This window comes from Enoplosus armatus, chromosome 2 (genome assembly GCF_043641665.1).
Source record: "Enoplosus armatus isolate fEnoArm2 chromosome 2, fEnoArm2.hap1, whole genome shotgun sequence".
NCBI lineage: Eukaryota > Metazoa > Chordata > Actinopteri > Centrarchiformes > Enoplosidae > Enoplosus > Enoplosus armatus.
The window spans coordinates 27,098,677-27,119,957 of NC_092181.1; the positions used below are offsets into that span (position 1 = coordinate 27,098,677).

Genomic DNA, 21,281 nt, shown 5'->3' on the forward strand with positions numbered 1-21,281 from the left:
TGTCCACCTGTACCTGAGGCTGTTAGAGGACCAGCATGTCTCTTGATGATGATGTTTCTCAGTGATTACGTCAGAGACAAAACACGCCCGTGGTTCATTTAGTTTCTTTGTCATTTCGCAGAGCAAATCTTCTCTTTCAGTTATTGTGGCGTGTTGAAAGGCATGTTAAACTGACTTAAAGTCAGCAACATATGAGCAGTTTCGACTTCATCTCAAAAGGTCTGTCGTTCTCCGTGTGTTTTGGATGTGGACGAGCGTTACGGTCGGCTGGTTTACTACGTTTGAACTGATGTTCAGGACCGTCGAACGGTAACGTGCCGATTCCACCGCTGTTGAACTGCCATCGGGTCTACAGGGATCTTTATGCATGTTAGCCCATGTAGAGTTATAGAATATGGAACTCAAATTCTGTTTTTGTTATCCAAGAAAACAAAGAGTTTTTTAATATAATCAAGAGGAGATAGCAGTCAGGTTGGAGTGAAGCCTCTGAGCTGCAGCGCTGCGACACAGACCGACACGGCGACGTGATCTGAGGCGACGGACTGAGAATTCCTCACATTGCTGTGTTCATCTGAGGCCAAACAGCTTTCATGTCAGCCTGCGAGGAGAGGAAGCACCTCTCCGGCCTCCAGACTCAGGAGGACTCGACACTTTCGCTCCACCGTCTTCACCACTAACCATTAATCAGCGTATAGACAGCCGGCTCTGGCCCTGCACCAGCACTTCAGGGCGTTTTCTATCAGCGCCATTCCAGGCAGATGGTGGAGTAAGTGTGATTGGCAGGAGAAGTGGAAGAAGCAGCGACGGAGCGGATACTGTTGCCAGGGAGCGTGGGGAGGGGGGATAAGAGGGTACGGCGAACGGGGGGGGGGTTGTGGGGCGTGACCAGTCTTAATTATCCCAAAGGGTTGCCAAGTGTTGGATCTCTGACAAGGTTTCAGAGCCGAGTGACGGGTTTCTAGCTCCGCTGAGGAGCCCACAGACGAGCTCTGTTTTGGGGGGAGGTTTCTGATTCCAAGATGTAAGTGACTAATGTGTTTGTGCAAACCGCTAGCCTGTGTTTGTTGCCATCAGTCGTTCCCATGAAACACAACAACAGCAAAGGGAAGTAGCCAGCAGTTGCTATCACAGCATCTGAACAGGCTCTGAGTTTTAATCCTCGCTTTAGATGAGTTTCTCCGATCCACTCTGCAAATCCCCGCTGGAATGCGGCCGTACGCATGTCGCCTTCACTGAGATACGGATCGACTGATGCGGCCTGCGGAGCGGCCTCGCGGAGCGGACGAACAAAGCCGACCGCCTCCAGGTCGAGATACCGCAGGTGCAGCGTAACTGCCTGGAGAGGCACCAAAATGGCGGATGGGTGTTGGGTTCATAGGGGGGAAGAGGAAGACAGCGGTGGCACGGAGACACCAGGCCGCCCGTCCCTCCCTCTGCCTCTGCTATCTGAGTCACGCAAGGAGGAGGAGATAACCGGCCATCGCAGGTGAGATCACCGACACCGGGTTCATCCTGAGGTCAGGAGAAGCTCCCACAATGCCCCTTGTTTCCACAGAACACACCAGCATTGACCACGCCACCGAGAAAACCGTCGCTTCGATGCAATCGCGCTTCCTCTCTGCTGTCTGTGTTGTTGTTGTGGCGCTTCAAGGTAAAGAAAATATTCATAATCCCCACATTGTTGGTTCGCCAGCCATAACAAACAAGCTACAAGCTCCGGCGCCAGCCGAGCCCCCAAAATGGTGACAGTCGGCTCAGACGACCGAATGGACTTGTTTGTCCTCATGAGTTCTGCGGAGGAGCGATGAAAGCTGGAGCTCATATCCAGCTCAACGGTCAGAAAACTGCATTCCCCACATTCCTCCTCCGTCCCGCTGACAGACGGCTTCACTGAGGGCTGTAATTACTGGGAAATATTATCATCATCAACAAACTACTTTTCTCTGTCGAGCTTGTGTGTGACGCATATCTGAACGCTTTTATGAGTGTCATATTCATCTAAATGCAGGTACTAAACGGGCTGTTATGTAGTAAAACTTTCACAGCTTGCTGACTGCTACACATGCCTCTCGTCTTATTTTTAAAATATAATTTGGGGGTTGTTTTACTCTGAAAGTCTTGTGTTCTGGTCGAGCGGTGAAATGGAAATAGTTTTCTGGAAGTGAAAAATCTCACCTGCAAAATAATTCTGAATTCTTTTGCAGCATATCTAATAATTAATAAGCGTGATACGACGAGACATTACCGGCTGAAAAAACGATCAATAATTCAGCTACATCGATGAACAACAACTGATGGGATTTATTTTAGTATCAGATTGTGGACTGTGTGTCGTCTGACAGTTAGAAATACACATTTCTAAATACTGCAGCTGGCATTTGCTGCTTGTTCGGTTGCTTGACTTTTCAACACAGGTTGAGTTTGGTCCTCATCATATTTTCCCTGACAGCGTTTTCATTAGAAAGTGCCTGTCAGAGGAGGAAGTCATGTGTGTGTGTGTGTCGTACATGTATGTGTCATGTGTGTGGGAGTTATTTGGCAGCGTGGGCAGGTGAGCGCCGCAGTCATCCCCTTCCTCAGGCGTTTGTCAGTGAGTGACAGCTAAAGCGGAGGGCAGGGAGGACAGACAATACAGAGTAATGGGAGATGTGGTAAACAGGCTCGGCCATGCCTCCGTCGTCGCCGCCGCGCAGCTAACGTGACATGTCAGCTGCGCGTCGCAGCGCTTTGTTTACGCGTCACCTGTCAAACCTGGAGAGGGGGCTGAAGTGGAAAGAGGCTCTCATTAATACCTGCTGATGATTAATATTTCCAACATGCAGCCGAGTGATTCGTGTCGCGAGCCTTCATGTACAAAACACACGGCCTCGATTCGCTCTCGCTGGGATTCTTGGTTTCTACGAACATTTTCTTGTAAGCTAAGATATGTCCAGGTTAAGCTGAACCTCAGTGGGCGTCGCTAACTGCCACATTATCAAGACCTCCACACATTGGTAGGTACTGTCTGGTGTCTGGTGTCCCCCCCCCCCAAAAAAACAACATTTAGTATTTCTTTAAATCTGATCCACTTGCAGTACATGAATGTGCTAAATACCAACCTATAGCGAATATAGACTGAACAAAAAAGGCGTTAGCAGCTGGATGCTAAACTTTGTGACTAAAGCACGGTCATTGGATGTCCCGGTTTCAAGCTGGGTGTCCAGAGTCCCGACAAATATCTATAAAACGCTAAAATGTCCCGGTTTTCACTCCAGTTAAAATAATATAACATTATACTTGTTTCCAGCACAGAACAGACGTTCATCATGTTCTGTCCCACTCGCTCCTGTCAGTATGCTAACAGTTAGCCGTCATGTCGCGTTCAGAGACGAGCTGCTGGAGAAAGAGGAACATCGAGGAGGTGGTGGAGACCAAAAACAGAGCTAACAGAGAGAGAATGTGGGACGCAAACACCGCCAACCAGCTAGCATCATCACTCATTGTGTTTACATGCATGTTAGCATTAGCACTCCCATTAACTGTCCTGTAACACACACACTTTCCTCTACTGGTTTCTTCATGCAGATAGTTTGGGCTTTAGTTGTAGCTACCTCTGAGATTTACACCTCCACCTGATGGAGGTGAATGGAAACATAGAAGAAAAAGAAAAGTAGTGTCTCTCATAATCCTCAGACCTCACTGTGAACACTTTTAAATCAGTAGTTATTGTTGTACATGTACGTGATGTTACAACCTCAGCTCACGATGAAATAACGTATTTAGCGAGACTTGTTTTGAACACTGAACGCGGTTTATGGATGAACAGTGGAAGGTTTGAGACGTGTCTACGTTTGAACACTGTGAAAACTGACGGGACTCAAACGGACTCTCTCAAATCTACAGGTGGAGATGTTTGTGATACTGATGAGATGTATTTAGCTACTTGTCCTCACAGCTTGACAGTAACATGAAAAACTGGTTCTTTGGCTCCTTGAATTTTAACTCCACCAGTGATTTCTGCCTCCAACTGTATTGTAAACGACTGCAGTCTGCGAAATCAGTGTGTGTGTTTGAGTTTCACAGTCCGGGATGCGTACTCTAATTGACCGACTGACTGACTGGCTGTTATTTGGCGGGTTAGGACCTGCTGTGCAAATCACTCAAGGCTGCCTAATCATGCATTGTGTGTGCCAGTGATGGCTGCGTGAAGGAATGCCGAACTTCACCTCGCGGTCAGGGGAGTCACCGCCGGGCCTCGAGGATTCAAGCGGGGACAGGCCGCCCGATCAGGACTACGTGAGTCGCACTTCCCCTGTACCTCGTTTCTGTCATCACTGTCAATGTGTTTTTACTCACAGGTCTGTTTACATGATGCTTGACTAAATCATCAACGCACTGAGAAGTTAAAGTGGTGAAGCCGGGCACTGTCACGTGGCAGGGCTACCAGTTTGAGTCCAGCTGAGACCACCCATGTTGGAGAAGTCCTGCGGGCTCCATCTAACCGTGACGTCCTGCATCTGAATCCAGCCCACTGACTTCATTTAAAGTCGTGGTTGTTCCTGTATCTCCTTGCTTTGATCTGCAAAGGGTGGACAGAGTAACAGAAACACATTACCGAACAAGAGAAGAGCCTTCGGGCAAAAAAAGAGTTCAGCATCCCGGGCATTTTAGTGGTTAATACTATGCCTAGACTTATTATTGTATTAGTTTATGTTGTTATCTCGGTCCCCCAAATTAGCTGCAGATATTCATGTTCCCCAGAGGATGAATCCTAAAGATTTAGGAGACCTCCTGACCTCTCCTCTAGCACCACCGAACGTTTTCATGTGTCCTCAAAAAAATATCATAATCTAAAGTGCAAAATCACTATGAAATGTCCTGGTCTCATTCCTGCTCCCCAGAGGATGAACCGTTTCCATTTTAACGACCCCCGTGATCTCTCCTCTTGCGCCACCCTCTGGACAAGCTTTACAGTTGTATCTCCACTAATGGTAAGGCTCTAAGGATAGCTAAGTCATCTGAATGTTGTTTGTTCTGACACGTTCAGATTATGGCTGTAATGAAGACCGTGGCCTCAAGAGGGCGCCGTTTCATCTGAAAATGTCAAAAAAGAAATACAAAAGATGCATTTTTTTTTAAAAGTGCATGTGGAATATTCAGACTGGATGTGCAAACTCCTATAATTCTGTTGTTGAGGCGTCAGAAGACTGTCGGCTTCTGTAAATCAGAGTCATAATAAGTTACATATCAATTATCAGGTCTGTGTGTTCAGCTGTAATAGATTTCGGGCAATGAGTTGATTTTTTTTCTTCGTGTGCGTTGGTCTCCAAGTCCTTCACTGTTCATATTTGTTCTGTCTTATTATTGAGCTGTCAGTCACCTGTGAAGCACTTTGCACTAACCTGAAACTCTGGTTAAATATGGCTGAAGAAAGAAAGCGAGTCACCTCCTCGCGTCGTTAGCAGGCAGTTTTTCTTCTGGAGGTTTTTGTCTGTTTTAAATGTGATGACAAACATGATCATTTATATGGGAAACTACACATTTATAGAGCTAAAGGCTACTGACAAAAAAATACTGAGAGACGCTAATTGTGATATTTCATTATTATTTGTCGACCACCTCTATCTAATAATGGCATTCACTGCATGGTGCATGAACAGCGACCCCGAGAAGAATCACCGAGCGCTCATCACACACACATACAGTTACGATGATGGAGTAAATTAAATAACCAACAAATGTCCACGTGGAAGAAATGACTCGTTATCAGATAAGAAGATCTGTGAGAGGATGTCAAGAAGTCAACTGAATGAAAAGAATCAAGCTACATGTGTGTGTGTGTGTGTGTGTGTGTGTGTGTGTGTGTGTTGTGTAAGTCTAAAGCTAAAACCAGTTCTACATCAGTTCTAATCAGATCCTCGTGCACGTAGCGACCCCTGCTGGCAGCAGGCAGGAGAGACACCGAAGTGCTTTACTCATACAATTACACAAGACTCCATACAGATTTAGAAGGTTTTTACGAGGTTGTACACGTGTCATTGATTTCACTTTAGTCCAGAAATAATCTTCATCTTCATAAATCAGCCACAGGGGCAAACACACACACACACACACACACACACACACACGAATATCTGAATATCTGGGGGGGGGGGGCAGTGACTTGTGACTTGTAAATAAATCTTTCTGAAGAAAAAATATGCAAAAACAATGAAAATAATGATAATAAAAATGACTGATCACAAAAAAATGATCTTCTCCTCAGTAATGACTTAATGACTTAATGAGTTCATTACCTCAATTTTAATTCAAGTTATTTTTGGACTTATGTCTCATGTGAGTCTCCCGCCCTGATAACTGCCAGCACGCCTGAGTTTTTATTTTGAGTTCATACAGAATCTGGAAGAACAGGAAAAAAAAACGCCACAAGGCAAACTGCATGAATCTGGCAGAGGACAGGAAATGACTCGACTCCTTCACTCGTGGGCCTTTTCTGCTAAATGTTTAGCCGTTCCGGCGGCGTAGCTCTCGGGATGGCAGTGTCTGTCAGAAACAGCTCAACAACTATTAGATTGGATTGTCGTGAAATGTGGTTCAGACCTTCACGTTCCCCTCAGGATGAACTATAATAACTTTGGTGATCCTCTGACTTTTCAGCGCCATCGTCAAGTCAAAACTACAATTTGTCCAGCGCTTTGGTTTATGACCAAACACCTGCAAAGCTAATGACATTCACCAGCCTAGCAAACGTTAGCATGCTAACATGTTAAACTAAGATGTGAACATTAAACATCAGCATGCTAGCATTGTCACTGTGAGCATGTTAGCATAGTGGTGTTAGCATTTAGCTCACCGTTGTACCTGTACAGCCTCACAGTAGTCTAAGGCTAAAGTCTAAATCACTCCGCGCTGCGTTTGTCGTCGGCCATTTTATTTCAGTGTTTTATCCGCTGTATGTGCGGCCCTCACACTACTTTCTGCTGACAGTCCCAGCGTCACCTCTGACTGTATCAGACGTGTGGCGCCATGACTCATTCATCCATGTAGATTTCACAGAATGGTCCTGATAACAGCAGCCCCCCCTCCCCTCATCTAACATGCTGCCAGTATTTTCATGTCCTCCAGGACTCGGTTCATTATTATGCTGGCCAGTAATGACAAAATAAACACACGACCGTGGATCAGTCCTCAATGTAAACACAGTTAAAATACACAGCCGGGGGCGTAGGACTGGGGGGGACAAAGGGGACTGAGTGCAGGAGGAGATGTGAGGAAAGCAAAAGCTACTTTGATAGAAAGCACAGGAACCTTTACAGGTGACACTTTACTGCCACATTCCTCCGGTACTCTGCAGCTTCTCTGTGCTCTGTTGTGTGATTAAAGTTATCAGAGTGGAGGTCACTGGTCTGACTGACCTCACTGACTCAGAGACTTGGACACGACCTCAGAGACTTGGACATGACCTTAGAGACTTGGACATGACCTTAGAGACTTGGACACGACCTCAGAGACTTGGACACGACCTCAGAGACTTGGACATGACCCCAGAGACTTGGACATGACCTTAGAGACTTGGACATGACCTTAGAGACTTGGACACGACCTCAGAGACTTGGACACGACATCAGAGACTTGGACATGACCTTAGAGACTTGGACATGACCTTAGAGACTTGGACACGACCTCAGAGACTTGGACACGACATCAGAGACTTGGACATGACCCCAGAGACTTGGACATGACATCAGAGACTTGGACACGACCCCAGAGACTTGGACATGACCTTAGAGACTTGGACACGACCTCAGAGACTTGGACACGACATCAGAGACTTGGACATGACCCCAGAGACTTGGACATGACATCAGAGACTTGGACATGACCATAGAGACTTGGACATGACCTCAGAGACTTGGACATGACATCAGAGACTTGGACATGACCTTAGAGACTTGGACATGACCCCAGAGACTTGACATAACATCAGAGACTTGGACACGACCTCAGAGACTTGGAAACGACCTCAGAGACTTGGACATGACCTTTGAGGTCGTATCCAAGTCTCTGGGGTCATGACGAGCCACAGAGACTTGGACATGACCTTTGTGGCTCGTCATGACCTCGACCTTAGTCACTCGTATTTAACATCAGTGACTTGGTCATGACCTTAGAGACTTGGACACGACCTCAGAGACTTGGACATGACATCAGAGACTTGGACATGACCTTAGAGACTTGGACATGACCCCAGAGACTTGACATAACATCAGAGACTTGGACACGACCTCAGAGACTTGGAAACGACCTCAGAGACTTGGACATGACCTTTGAGGTCGTATCCAAGTCTCTGGGGTCATGACGAGCCACAGAGACTTGGACACGACCTCAGAGACTTGGACACGACCCCAGAGACTTGGACATGACCTTTGTGGCTCGTCATGACCTCGACATAAGTCACTCGTATTTAACATCAGTGACTTTGACTTCGACTTGGACGTTAGCTCAGTGACTCGAACATGAGTTAATCGGATTTCACCTCTGCGACTTGGACATTGCCTCTGTGACTAGTATTTAACCTCCCTGACTTGGACACAAGCCCAGTGACTTGTACATGACCTCTGTCATGTACTCATTGACTGGCATTTCCTCAGTGACTCGAACATGACCTCGACATGACTTCAGTATTTCACCCCAGTGACTCGGACATGGCCTCTGTGACGAGTATTTAACCTCAGCGACTTGGAGATATGATGTATTGATAAATGAACTGATTTAAAACAAATCATTATATATGATAAAATGTTCATCGCCTCGCCGCAGACTTCAGCAACTCAAACTCTTATTGACATAGAAATATTATTGGACGCAGAGAAGACGAGAGATTTAGATCTTAAACAATCAACAGAAACCTATCAGTCATTTTTCAGCTTCCATCCTCAGTCGCGGCTTTTCTTTGTCTTCAGTTAGTTAGTGAACTGAATATCTTTGAGTTTTGGGCCGTTGGTCGGACAAAACAAGCTTGAAGTCTACAGCTATATGGGATAAAAACACCTACACAAAGCTATTTTTCCTGGATTCTGAAAATGTCTATTTTCTATTTTCAGACATTTTATATACAAAACAGTGAATGAATCAATGAAACAATCTGCAGATTAACTGAAAATAATCACTAGAAGTGGACGTGTGTAGTTATGAGCTAAAAAACAAGCGTATTAAGGAGGAATTTGATCCTTTTGATTTCACTTTGAGTCTGTTTTGGTGCGTTTTCAGGAGTCCTGAGGCAAAAACTCTGCAGGTGAAAAACACATCTCTGCACCAGCACTTCCGGTCCTCCTCCTCCTCCTCCTCCTCCTCACTGACTCTGCAGCAGTCCTCATGTCCTCATGTGACCCTAAAACGTGAATTTTGGGTCGGAGCAGCCATAACATCCCGTTCCCCTGCAGTGACGTCACCTACCCTGCTCACAAAACTCCCTTGGTCTTTTCCAGGATTATAGCCCCCATCACTCCTGCTCACTTCCACCTGATCACACATGAACAGCTCCGCGGCTATTTACGTCCTCAAAATCGTATTAAGGGACTAGACTGACTGCAGCAGAGTGTGTGTGTGTGTGTGTGTGTGTGTAGGTAGAGGGTGGAGGTGTGACAGAGTCCCGGGCAACCGAGGCACAAGAAGCCGTGAAAGTCGAACTGCAGCGCGGTTTAAGGTCGCCTCTGGTCCCGCGGCGGTATCCTGTCGCACCTTGCCTGTCTGTCTCTCTTCCTCTGTGGGTGTCTACCTGTCTCCCCCTCTCTCTATCGATCTGTCTCTCTCCCGGTACCGTGTCGGGTCGAGCCGCCATTTCTGCTTTAGAGGACGTCAGTTATCGGTGCAAGACAACGACACACCGGCGGGACCATGCTGACTTTGCTGACTTCCATGTATCTGGTGGTGCGGGCGGTTTCCTCGCAGGTGAGTTGAAAGCAGCCGTTTGACAGCTGACCGTGCGTCCTTGAACGCAGCATTAAAGACAGATTTCTCAGTTTTAACTCAGTTAAAACGCGTCTGCGTCGGTGAGGTGTAACTCGTGGCCGGTTAGGCGTCTGCAGTGGCGGACAGACAGGTAACCGGACGAGGAAACGGCCCCTGTGTTTCTACCCGGGTCTTTTCCGTTAGACTTCAGGTGTGAAAATGGCCGCCGGAGACCCTGCACCACCTGCACGTAGGTGAAGCAACTCGGCGGGTTGCGTCTCTGTCTGACCTCCGTCATCTTTAATTCAGAGAGAGTCGTCTCCACCTGGCAGTTTTGGCAAGTTGTCAGCGCGCAGGTGAAGCTGGTCAGAGTAAACAACGCCACATCCGGCCGGCCTCTTCAAAATAAAAGACCCAAAACGCGAACACTAGCTATTCTTTTTATGTAGGATTTAAGTAAGAACAGTCCACAAGAAAGAGTCGTTTACTACAAACTCTTAATTGTGTTTTACTCAATTAAAAAAATATTCATGGTAGCCTGAATAACTTTTACAGTCACAATTATGAGATAAGTTTGAATATGTACTTCATATCTCAAAACTTTGTCAAAGACTTATTTAATAACTGTCTGCGTAACTTTTCCTGGTGGAAATAGGCATGAGGTGGTTCAAACACATCATTCTCTTTACAGCACTGATCAGATTCATGTTTAAATGAGCAGCCGAGTTGGCAATGAGAGCAGCAATTACATGTAGCAGGTAACATAACATAATATTATACATATATACACATGTGGGCTGTCTTGTAGAAAAATAACCTGCGTGGTGTAATTCAGCCTCATGTGCATTCAACAAAACCAGACTGTCTCGTACTCTGCTGAAGTTTTTGAAACTTTTAGTAAACTTGGATAACAGCAAAACATTGCAAAAACAAAAATGTAGAGGATGAGAAAATAATTGTAAGTTGATATACAAAAATAATACAGAGAATTGTTTTTGAGACAAATAAAGACAGTAGATGAGATAAAATAAGGTAATTATTTTAATTTATCCTGGATGACGTAGCTGTCAAAGATTGCTCAAGAAATACACCATCGAAAAAGATTTAAGCTTAAAAGTACAAAGTATTAATAAAACTACATAAGAATGTAAAAAAAGTAGTCTTTGTCACGTCTCATAATAAAGCGACGATGTTTGCGCTTTTATTTTGAAGGCCGAATGATCGTGCTTCCGGCTGTGTTGTCTGCTGTTTTTGCCGCAGCCTTGATGCAGCGGTCCCGGCTGCAGATTATCAGCACCGCGGTCAGTTCCTGCCAGCAGCCCAGAACTGCGGCCTGTTTTAGCTCCAGGCGGCTTCACAGAGAACTGAACCCAACAGATCCAACATGGCCGCCGGCGTCCTTTAGTCTCTCTGAAGGAACATCCATCTCCTTCACTGTTACTCTGAGCTCTTTCCTCCCAGGTAACAGTTGGTCTTTAAAAGTACGTGGACACCTGAACGCGACATGTGATCCTAAAACTGAGCCTAACTGAGAGCAGTGAAGGCCTCCTGCAGGATGCCGGATCCTGGCTGCAGGGGGGTCGGTGGGGTTGAGGTCAGAGCTCTGTGTGTTCCAAATCCAAACGTGGAAAACCACTTATTTCTTTATGGACCTGACTTTGTTTAGGGGGGGGGGGCGCTAAGGGGCCACATGTCAGTGTTGTATAGCCCTGACTTATACTGGCAACATGCTCACAGTCATTAACTCCACTTTGTACTTATACAACAAAATCAAATGTATAAAATAATAATTCTATTTTCATCAAACAACAATGAGACTGACTCCACGCCTGTTTAGGTAAAAGATGAAGGATAAAGTGAGGTTTTTATTTGAGGTACACTTATTTTAATTTAGTAAACGGTGCTGGTACAGTACATAGTTTTTTGCTGTTTACGTATATATATATATATTTAAAATAAAAACAATAAGGCTCAAGTTTCAAATGTATGTTTATCTATAAAAACTGTGGGAAAAAACGGACAAAACATGAAGCATCTTAAGTGTATAATGTCAAGCCTGACAGCAGCAACAGAACAATATGTAAAAGGATTTATGTGAGTCCCTCTTTACTGACTGTATGTCGGGTGACTCCGTTAAATTCAGTTTCACATTCATTTGTTTCAGAAGGAAAATGAAACAAATGATCAAATTTGAAGAAATGCGATCAGAACGTTAGCGTCGTTGTCTTTGGCCTCCTGGCTGTTGTGTGTAATCTTGGTGACGTTCTGCTCTATAAACGTCAGCAGATCAGACAGTCGGCGCTGGTCTCGGGTCTGCCTCCCGCCGGGCCGCAGATAACAGGCTGAACAACAACTTAACGAGCTGGCCGCTGAACCCCACTGAAGTCTGGGTAGTGAACTTGACCTCCGGTGACCTTTCACCTCTGACCCTGATTTGAAAAGTCACTCAGAATAATCCACAGACCTCGTTGTGAACTGTTCCCACTAGTCTCTCTAGCCTCCAGCGTGTTAACAGATATAATAAGACCTTAACAATCTGCTACGTAGACTTTCAGATTCACTGACTCTTCTCCAAACTGCCAGAAACGTGATCTCGCTGAGGGAACACCAAATCCTTTTATTTTGATTCAATATTCAATATAATACACGTGTGATTTGTGTGTAACGTTAGAAGGTAAACCCCCCAAAATTCCCAGAAAAAGTCAGGACTTGACCTCGGTGTCTGAGAAACAAGCGCATGGTGTCCACATGGACGAAGCACAATCCATTTCATGGGACCTTTAAGTCACTTAAAGGATCATTAAGTGAAGCTGCTCCTGCAGGTGGTGTTGATCACCGCGCTCCTTTCCCTGGATAAATCCGTGGGGGGTTCAGGTTATAATGGTTCATGAAACCCGGTGACGCACTTCAGAAACTGCAGGTTATAATAATCTACAGCTCGCTCATCTGCAATATGTGAAAATGTCTTCCTCAAGGTTTTGAAGGTGGGGTTGAGGAAATAATGGGTTCTATGCAGACATAGCAGGGTCCATCAGAGGGCTCCTGGAGCTGATAGGGTTCTAGAGGCTCAAAAAGGTCCTCCTTGAGGGATCTGGAGGATCTGAGGATGTTCTAGAGATCCTTTATGAGTTCAAGGGATTCTTCTGTGGGTTTCAGTGGGCAGGTATATGAAAAGATTCTGAGCCTCCTTAAGTATATTTCAGGTCCTTAAGTAGGTTGCAAGAGTTTTTGAGGAGGTTTCAAGGGTCACTGAAGGTTTAAGTTGAGTTCTTAGGCTCCCACCAGGTTCTTTGGGGAGTTCCAGGTTCCAGGTCCAAAGGGTATGTAAGGAGCATCCTTGAAATGTTTTGCAAAGATTGAAGGGATCCTTAAGGGGTCATAGTTCTTTGTGTTCTTCAAACATTTTCTGATGGTGTTCCAAAGGCCTTTGAGGGGTTTGCAGTGGTTGTGGAAGGGATTCTAAGGGTTCCTTCTTTATGTGTTTCTGGGGGTGTAGGTGGGTTCCATTGGTTCATAAGGGGCTTCATAGGGCTTTTCAGGGGAGTCTAAGTGTTTCTAAGTGGTTCTTCAGGTTTACCTGTGGGGCTCCAGTGTTTCTAGGGTTTTAAGGTCCATGAGGGGTTTTGGTTCCTTAGGATGTTCCTGGGGTTGTGTGTGTTGTAGGGGGTTTCAAGTGGGTTCCATGGGTTCTTGATGAGTTCCTCAAGGCATTCCAGGAGCTTTTAAGGGGAATCCTGGGGAATGTGTCAGTCTTGAGAAGGTTCCAATGGCGTATGTGGAAGTTCACGAGAGGGTTTTGAGGAGACTACAGTCATTCTTGAGGGTTTTCAGGGGTTCTTGAGGGGGCTCACACATATAAACGTTGATCTTTTTTGTTTTATAAATATTACTTCACAGTGTTTGAGACATTGAATAAAAACAGTGACAGAGATCACAGTCTGCGAGACAAGCGGTGCAGTACCGCTGTGGGCCACGAGGTGTCGCCAAACCAGAGCTGCCTGGATCTCAGTTAAAAAGGACCCTTTTCAGAAAATCCTCTACCGTATATGGCGTGGGTGGGCGCGGTGTGACCAGTGCTGTGCATCATGGGAGAATGAGTTCCTTTCCTGGAGTCGGCTGGGTTGTAAAGTGTGCATTGAATCCCAAAAGGACTACAAGTCCCGTAGTGAGTGTGGGACGAGTCGTTTAACCGCCTGACTTTACAATACGAGGATAGAGGTGACCCTTCCGTCTAGTCCGACTGTGAGCAGACAGGCAGCGCAGACCTGAAGCACCTCCATTCGTTAGCAGAAATGGTAAGCTGCCGCACCAGGCTCTTATTGTCTGATTGTGAAGGTGTAAATGCTGTTAAAGACGCCCTCTACCAAACTGCTGTTTTCCTTGAAGCCATTTTACGGTGTGCTAAATGATGCAGTGGCCGTTGACATTGACAGGAGGGCGGCAGCGTTATAATCTAATAATATAGCTAATGTCGCTTTATGCTCATATCATTTCAAGTGTTTTAATGCTGAATTCGTGATTAAAGAGCCGAGGGCGCCGCAGCCAGACGCGGTTAGCTGCGCAGTTACACGCAGATCAGAGATGATGTAGAAGATGTAACGTTAGCATCTGCAGACTTTTTAACACTTTCTCATCCGCTCTACATTCATTCATTTGCCTCCATTTTATTAAGGGCACGCTGTAGCGTGGCGTCGGCGTCAAGTTACATCATGGGTCTATTCTTTTATTCAGTCGGGGTGGCCAATCACTGCGGGAGCTTCATCAGTTGGGATCTCGGTTCACAAACCGGCCAATTTAACGATTTCTTGACTGTCAGACAAGTTGCAACCAGTTAAAATATGATGCAAGGCGATTTCTGAATGCACTGGCAACATCCTTCCTTTCGGCTTCTATATAAATCTATAAATACTTACATTCCTCTCTTATTTTACTGGTTTCCACTATTCATTCATTATTTCGCACAGTGAAGAGTACCAGTCAGGAGTTAAGAGATGCATGAACAGTCATAACAGCTGAAGGGTTTTTAAAGTTTATCTGCTGCTCGGTTGATTTTATGTATGCCGAATTAAAGAGTGACATCGGGTCATAAGAGAAACTGAATGTCGGACCTACCCTTGCCGAAGTGCAAGGTCATTCTACATTACACGATTTTCCTAATGGAGTTTGGTGAGAAGTCTTCATACAAAGGGCAGAGTTCCACAGGAGGAGGAGCCACTGATAAAGGCCTTGAGAACCAGCAGCCTCACTGTGATGATTCCACCTGTTAAATAAAGCCTTTATAACATGGAGTTTGTGTGATCCAGCCAGTTCAGGCCAACAATGCATGTTACTGCCGCTTCGTTTGCTCCGTCAGTTATTTATGTAGGTCAATGACTCATATGAACCAAACCTGTTTGTTTCCCTCCAGGCTGAACCAATCCGTGTTGTGGTGACCGGCGCTGCTGGCCAGATTGCCTACTCCCTGCTGTACAGCATCGCCAAGGGAGATGTGTTCGGGAAGGACCAGGTAAGACTGACCCGGAACTCTGGTTACATAACCAGCAGCAGCAGCAGCAGCAGCAGCAGAGCCCCCTTCCCCCTGAAGCTGATCACTGCACAGACAGCTGGGCGATGCCCTGTGTGGGGCTTGACTGTTACATAATGGACTCATCATGAATAATAAGGGTTGTAAGGCCTCAAACAGAAGGGAAAAATATGATCATGTTTAAAAAAAGGTTTAGATCTTTAGGTCACCGCAGCTGTATTATAATCCTGCATTTATCCAAGGAACCCATGCTGATTAGCTCAAAGGGGGGGGGGGCATTAAAATGATCAGGCTCAGCTAGAGATGTACTTTGGAGGAGCCACTAAGGATTTTTTATCTCTGCCAATGTTTCCATCATTCATGGTAATCTTGGAAATCCACTGGAAGCTTGTTGGCTGCTTTCTGGATGTAATGCATGCCGAAGGAAAGAGTGTCATCAAGTGCTTAAGAAAAAGTCTTAAATTAAATGTGGTGTTGTAGCCATCCGTGCCGATATGCCAGGTCAAACTACAATGCACAATTTTTTTAATGAGGTTTGGTGAGATGCCCTCTTCTAATCTTCTGAGCAGTGTTTCCACTATTCATGAGAATTCTGGAAATGTTGTTGGATTTATACTTATACTTATACTAGTTAGTATACTTTCTATCCTTTCAGTATGTGGTAAAGTTATGAACATTTAAAATAATGATGCTGTAACAGAAAGCAGACCGCTAATGACAGCATTTCACTTGTAAACGTTGCCTTTAAAATGCCTCCATAGAAATACATTCTTGAAAAACGTATTTAATTAGCTGCAGTATTACAGTTTAAAACATGACCTTCATGTGTCCCTGAAGGGGGCCAGATGAGACCTTGAAAGTTATTTTCAGCCGTGATCTGCTGGCTGTTCTGTGCGCTTCTCAACTCTGTAAATGAAATGTTTGACTGAACCGGTTTGATTTTCAGGTGATACCTTTTGTTGTCCCTCTCCTTTTTCAGCCAATCATCTTGGTCCTGCTGGACATCCCCCCCATGCTGCCGGTGCTGGACGGAGTCGTCATGGAGCTGCAGGACTGCGCCCTCCCACTGCTGAGGGGTGAGCCAGCAGCGTGTGTGTTACTGTGTGTTTGAAGCGTGTTGCCTGCAGTCGAGGTACCGATGGCTTCAGCTTTATAACATGTTAAACTAACATGAGCTCAGAGAGACGGACAAACCCACCAGAACTGTCTGAACTGCTCCTGTTCCACCTGGAGCACATTTAATGCAGGACACACTGTGTGTTTGTGTGTTATTTGTCCTTCATAAACTCCTCTGCTGCTGCTGCTGTGGGGAGGAGGAAGGAGTGTCTGAAATAAGGCCTCTGGTTGGCCGGTGGGGAAGGCACGACGGTAGCCAATCAGAGCAGTGGTGGGACAACAATGAACTGTGACTGAAGTCCAGTCTGATAGCAGCATCTTATCTGCAGGAATTTATCTGTGAGGCTCTGAAATGAACTAAGATGAACACTGTCACTGTAAATAAATAATAATAATAATAAATAACAGCAGAAAACAGATGAATGAAAGTTGTGATGTGAAACTCAGAGAAGGTGGAGGGGCACAGATGGAACTGTGTACCTTATCAGCAGCAATACATCACCTTATCGTTATCAATATGTTCCTATAGCAGCAGATAAGATGTCCCTCAGTTCAACAGGTTGTTCATAAAAGTCAGTAGATAATAAGTTTTACAGTAAAATGAGAAAAATACATTTTCCTTTTAAAGATTAAATATTAGTTTAGTTGAAGAGTTTTTTTTTTTTTCCCCAAATCTTCTGAAATAAAAATAAAATTCACAATTCAAGTATTGTTAGAACTGGTGATGAAGATGATGCAGAACTTCATCAGCAAGCTGCCTCACAGTCAGAAATGAACCGTTAATGAACGTTAAAGAGTTGAGAAGAGATTTCATCTACAGCTGGAAAACAGTCGGTCCTCTCCAACAGTTGTCTTTGTCTTCTCCCCACAGAGGTCATCCCCACTGACAAGGTGGAGGTGGGCTTCAAGGACATCGACGCCGCCATCTTGGTGGGCTCCATGCCCAGGAAGGAGGGGATGGAGAGGAAGGACCTGCTGAAGGCCAACGTGGCCATCTTCAAGACTCAGGGATCCGCCCTGGACAAGTACGCCAAGAAGACCGTGAAGGTGACGCTTCAGTGCTCAGTCTTATTATGTTTAATGTCGTTTGATTGATTGATTGATTGATTGATTCGGCCCACAGGCTCATGATCCACTCAGAATGGATCCTTCCTTTAGACGGTTACTGTGCTTGTCCAGCGTCTCCTCTTTCCTTTAACGGCTGCTGTCCCGTTAACTCGGCGTCTTACAGCAGCTTCGTGTTCCTGCAAAGCTCTAACGTGGAAAAGAGCAGCAGGTCTCTAAAGCTGAGCGATCAAAGCCCCTCTGTCATTTGTTGTTCGAACTGTAATGTGTAAGAGTCCACAGCATGTAGATCAGCAGGAGGGCCCCCTAATGACCCAAAGTCCTCTGTGAGGCCCGGCGTCAGTTTGACCAAAGAGGTCAAAGGTCAAAGCTTCACGTGTAGAGAATCTGTGGAGAAACGAAAACAGCCTGATGTTGAACCCTGTGAGGCCGTTCGACTTCGTTTACACTGGAAACATTTCGGTTTCCAACATAAATAACATAAAACGTAAATAAATACTGAAACATCCACAAAGAAGAAGAAGACGCAACAAATTCCGTGTTTGGGAATCTTCATTCAGTCTTTCCCGTGGTGTCGGTGAGGTTCCTGGGAAGATGGGAAAGAAAACCGGCAGCACCGAGGATGTTTAGACTGGAGGTGTGGAGTGTTTTGGTGGTTCAGGTCTGAGCTCAGAAACAGAGCAGCTGCTGACTTGGCGTCCTTCGCTAGAGCTGCGTGTGAAAGAAAGGGAAGTGATCAGTGTAGTAAAACCTCAGTTTGTATTTCTGAGCATTTCACAGCTTTTCCCTCAGATTCATGACGGCTTCATTGCTGTTGTGCACTGAGAGAAAAGTTAGAATCTGAAAGTCAACAAAATGAGAAAAGGTTTCACCTGACGGCTCCACTGTGAAGCTCCGCCTCTCAGATGTGTCCAGCAGCTTCAGATCTCCGAGTCCTGCAGTCAACAACCAGGTTTAACGTCCGTCTGATGGAGGTGTTTGACTTTCAGGTTCTGGTTGTTGGAAACCCGGCGAACACCAACTGTCTGATCGCCTCCAAGTCTGCTCCGTCCATCCCCAAAGAGAACTTCTCCTGCCTGACCCGACTGGACCACAACAGAGCCAGCTCCCAGGTACACACAAACAAACAAACAAACAAACAAATGGTCCTCACATGTACGAGAGCTGATATCACTTCTGGCATCAGATGAGAGGCTAAAATTGAGCGTCTTGTTCAGAGATAACAAGAAATATATTGTTTTTGTTTACTTAAGAAAACGGCGTTTGTTGGAATCAATATCGGTGAAACGGTGACGTTGGTCCATCCAGCAGTTTAAAGTTTATGACTTAAATCTGTGTGAAATGAATCAAAACTATAAAGTCAAAATATACGTAATATTTATTTGTATTAACAGCTGGACATCATTGAAATGAACAGAACTGCTGCTGAATAACTCTGCTGCTGTGTCGGCCTCTCACCTGCAGGTGGCGATGCGTTGCGGCGTGTCCTCCGACAAAGTGAAGAACGTCATCATCTGGGGGAACCACTCCTCCACCCAGTACCCCGACGTCCACCACGCCAAGGTCAACGTGCACGGCACCGAGACGGACGCCTACGACGCCGTCAAGGACGAAACTTGGCTCAGAGGAGACTTCATCTCTGTGAGCGCTCGCCGCTTCTCGTTCGACGGCTAAAACTCTCATTTAAAGGATTAATTAGACGGCAGAGATGTTTTCTTTCAGGTGTGGGGTCTCAAACCTTCTCCTCTTCCTCCTGCAGACGGTGCAGCAGCGCGGTGCAGCCGTCATCAAGGCCAGGAAGCTGTCCAGCGCCATGTCTGCTGCCAAGGCCATCTGCGACCACATGAGGGACATCTGGTTCGGCACCAAGGAGGTCAGTGTGGACGGAGGGATGAACCTGGAACAGTCGTAGCGGTGTATACGAACATGTTCAAGGACTGAGCGCTGCATTTCTGCAGATAACGTTTTTGAAACGCAACCTGTCGAGATACCAATACTTTTGTATTTCCATTCCAAACAATAACTTGTTTCCTTGAATTGTGTGGTTGTTGGGGAGACCTCAAAACTCTCCATTGAAACAAGGCTAATGTAGCAGCAGGCTGCACACTGTCTGATGTTTGTTGTTGTTGACATGTTGTTCATTCAGACCGACTGAAGCTGTTGTGTTTCCTGCCGACAGGGTGAGTTCATCTCCATGGGCGTGTACGCTGCCGGAAACTCCTACGGCATCCCAGAGGACCTCATCTACTCCTTCCCGATCCAGATCAAGGTGAGTCCGTCCAATCAGACCTTCACGCTTGACAAAGCTGTCAAACACACACACTCCACAGTCTGTGTGTGTGTGTGTGTGTGTGTGTGTGGAAGTGGGTGTGTGTGGAAGTGGGTGTGTTCGTAACGGATCCAGGATTTGGTGTTTGACAGGTTTGTCTGCTATAGACTGGCATCTCCACCTGCACTCCACCTATACATGACAAGCACCTGTATAATTCTCCACACAAATGGAAGAAATCCCACAAAATCAAAAGCTCGACCTCTGACCTTTCCCTCCGTCGTCCCCCACAGAACAAGACCTGGAAAATGGTTGACGGACTCTCCATTAACGACTTCTCCCGCGCCAAGATGGACGCCACAGCGGCCGAGCTGGTGGAGGAGCGAGACACCGCCCTGGACTTCCTGTCCCAGTGACTGTCGCCCCCTGCTGGCCAGCAGCAACAGCAGCACTTAGATCCCCTGAAGACTCGCTGCTCGCGGCTCTGAAGAAGAAACCCTCCGCTCTTATTAACCGTCCCAGCTGCCGTCTGTGTGTGTCGCCTCTCTCTCTCTGTGTGTGTGTGTGTGTGTCGTGTGTGTGTGTGTGTGTCACTAGGCCACTTCTTCAGATTTTCAGAAAACCTGTTTAATGACCACAACCTGGCCTCCTCCGTCCGCAAGACACCGAGAGAATGTCTCTGTTGGTAGATGATAACACACACTAGCTGTCCAGAAACTGTAACGGAACAAGTTATCACCAATAAAACGACAAGGAAACTGACAGAACCACATCAAGCCTCTTTCATGCTTCTCTGATGTTCTGAAGTCTCATTATGGTACGTTCACCACTGAGCTCCAGGCGGTTCACAACATGCAGCACACCACCCAATCCTCCGCCTAAATACAGTCTGAAATACTCTTACAGTGCAGTTTCAGCATTAGATGACTTTATTGTTAAGTACTGAGACAACAAAATGTAATTTAGATATAATGTACATGTGTATAGAGGTCATTTATTAATACTATGCGAGTAAAAGTAAAAGTGACTTCTTATTTGTAAACGATCTAAGAGATAATCAGCAGTTTAATCGGCTCTAAAATGTCCATAAGAAGCTCATTCTGCTATGTTTTTCAACAGTGTCCAAAACGTCTCATCACATGGGAAAAGTTCAATATAATATGTCTTTGGAAAGACAAGTTTGTTTGAATAAAACTGAATTAAAAACCGTGACAGAAGTGACAGTACAGTTAAGAGATATGAGTGAAAAGCCCCGAATTTAAATGAATACTTCTCCTTTTAGTAGTTTTGATCCTGGAGCAACTTGTTTTAAAGCTTTTAAAAACAAAAGGAGAGTTTCAGCAGTCGGTACTCTTCTAACAAGAGATGTGAAATCCA

The 21,281-nt window shown here is 45.7% G+C and overlaps 1 protein-coding gene across 2 annotated transcripts; it reads left to right on the forward strand.

Annotated features, from left to right (window-relative positions):
- Positions 1-9,608: 9,608 nt before the first annotated feature.
- LOC139295342 (malate dehydrogenase, cytoplasmic-like) lies at positions 9,609-20,674 on the forward strand. 2 transcript variants are annotated; one of them, XM_070917523.1, is made up of 9 exons: positions 9,609-9,930; positions 15,338-15,436; positions 16,434-16,530; positions 17,442-17,617; positions 18,625-18,747; positions 19,100-19,276; positions 19,395-19,508; positions 19,815-19,904; positions 20,198-20,674. In XM_070917523.1, exons 1-9 carry the CDS (start codon positions 9,877-9,879, stop codon positions 20,318-20,320), a joined length of 1,053 nt encoding a protein of 350 aa, XP_070773624.1. In that variant the 5' UTR covers positions 9,609-9,876; the 3' UTR covers positions 20,321-20,674. The 2 variants fall into 2 exon arrangements, with proteins under 2 accessions (XP_070773624.1, XP_070773632.1); XM_070917531.1 differs by lacking the exon at positions 9,609-9,930 and adding an exon at positions 14,138-14,225.
- Positions 20,675-21,281: the final 607 nt, after the last annotated feature.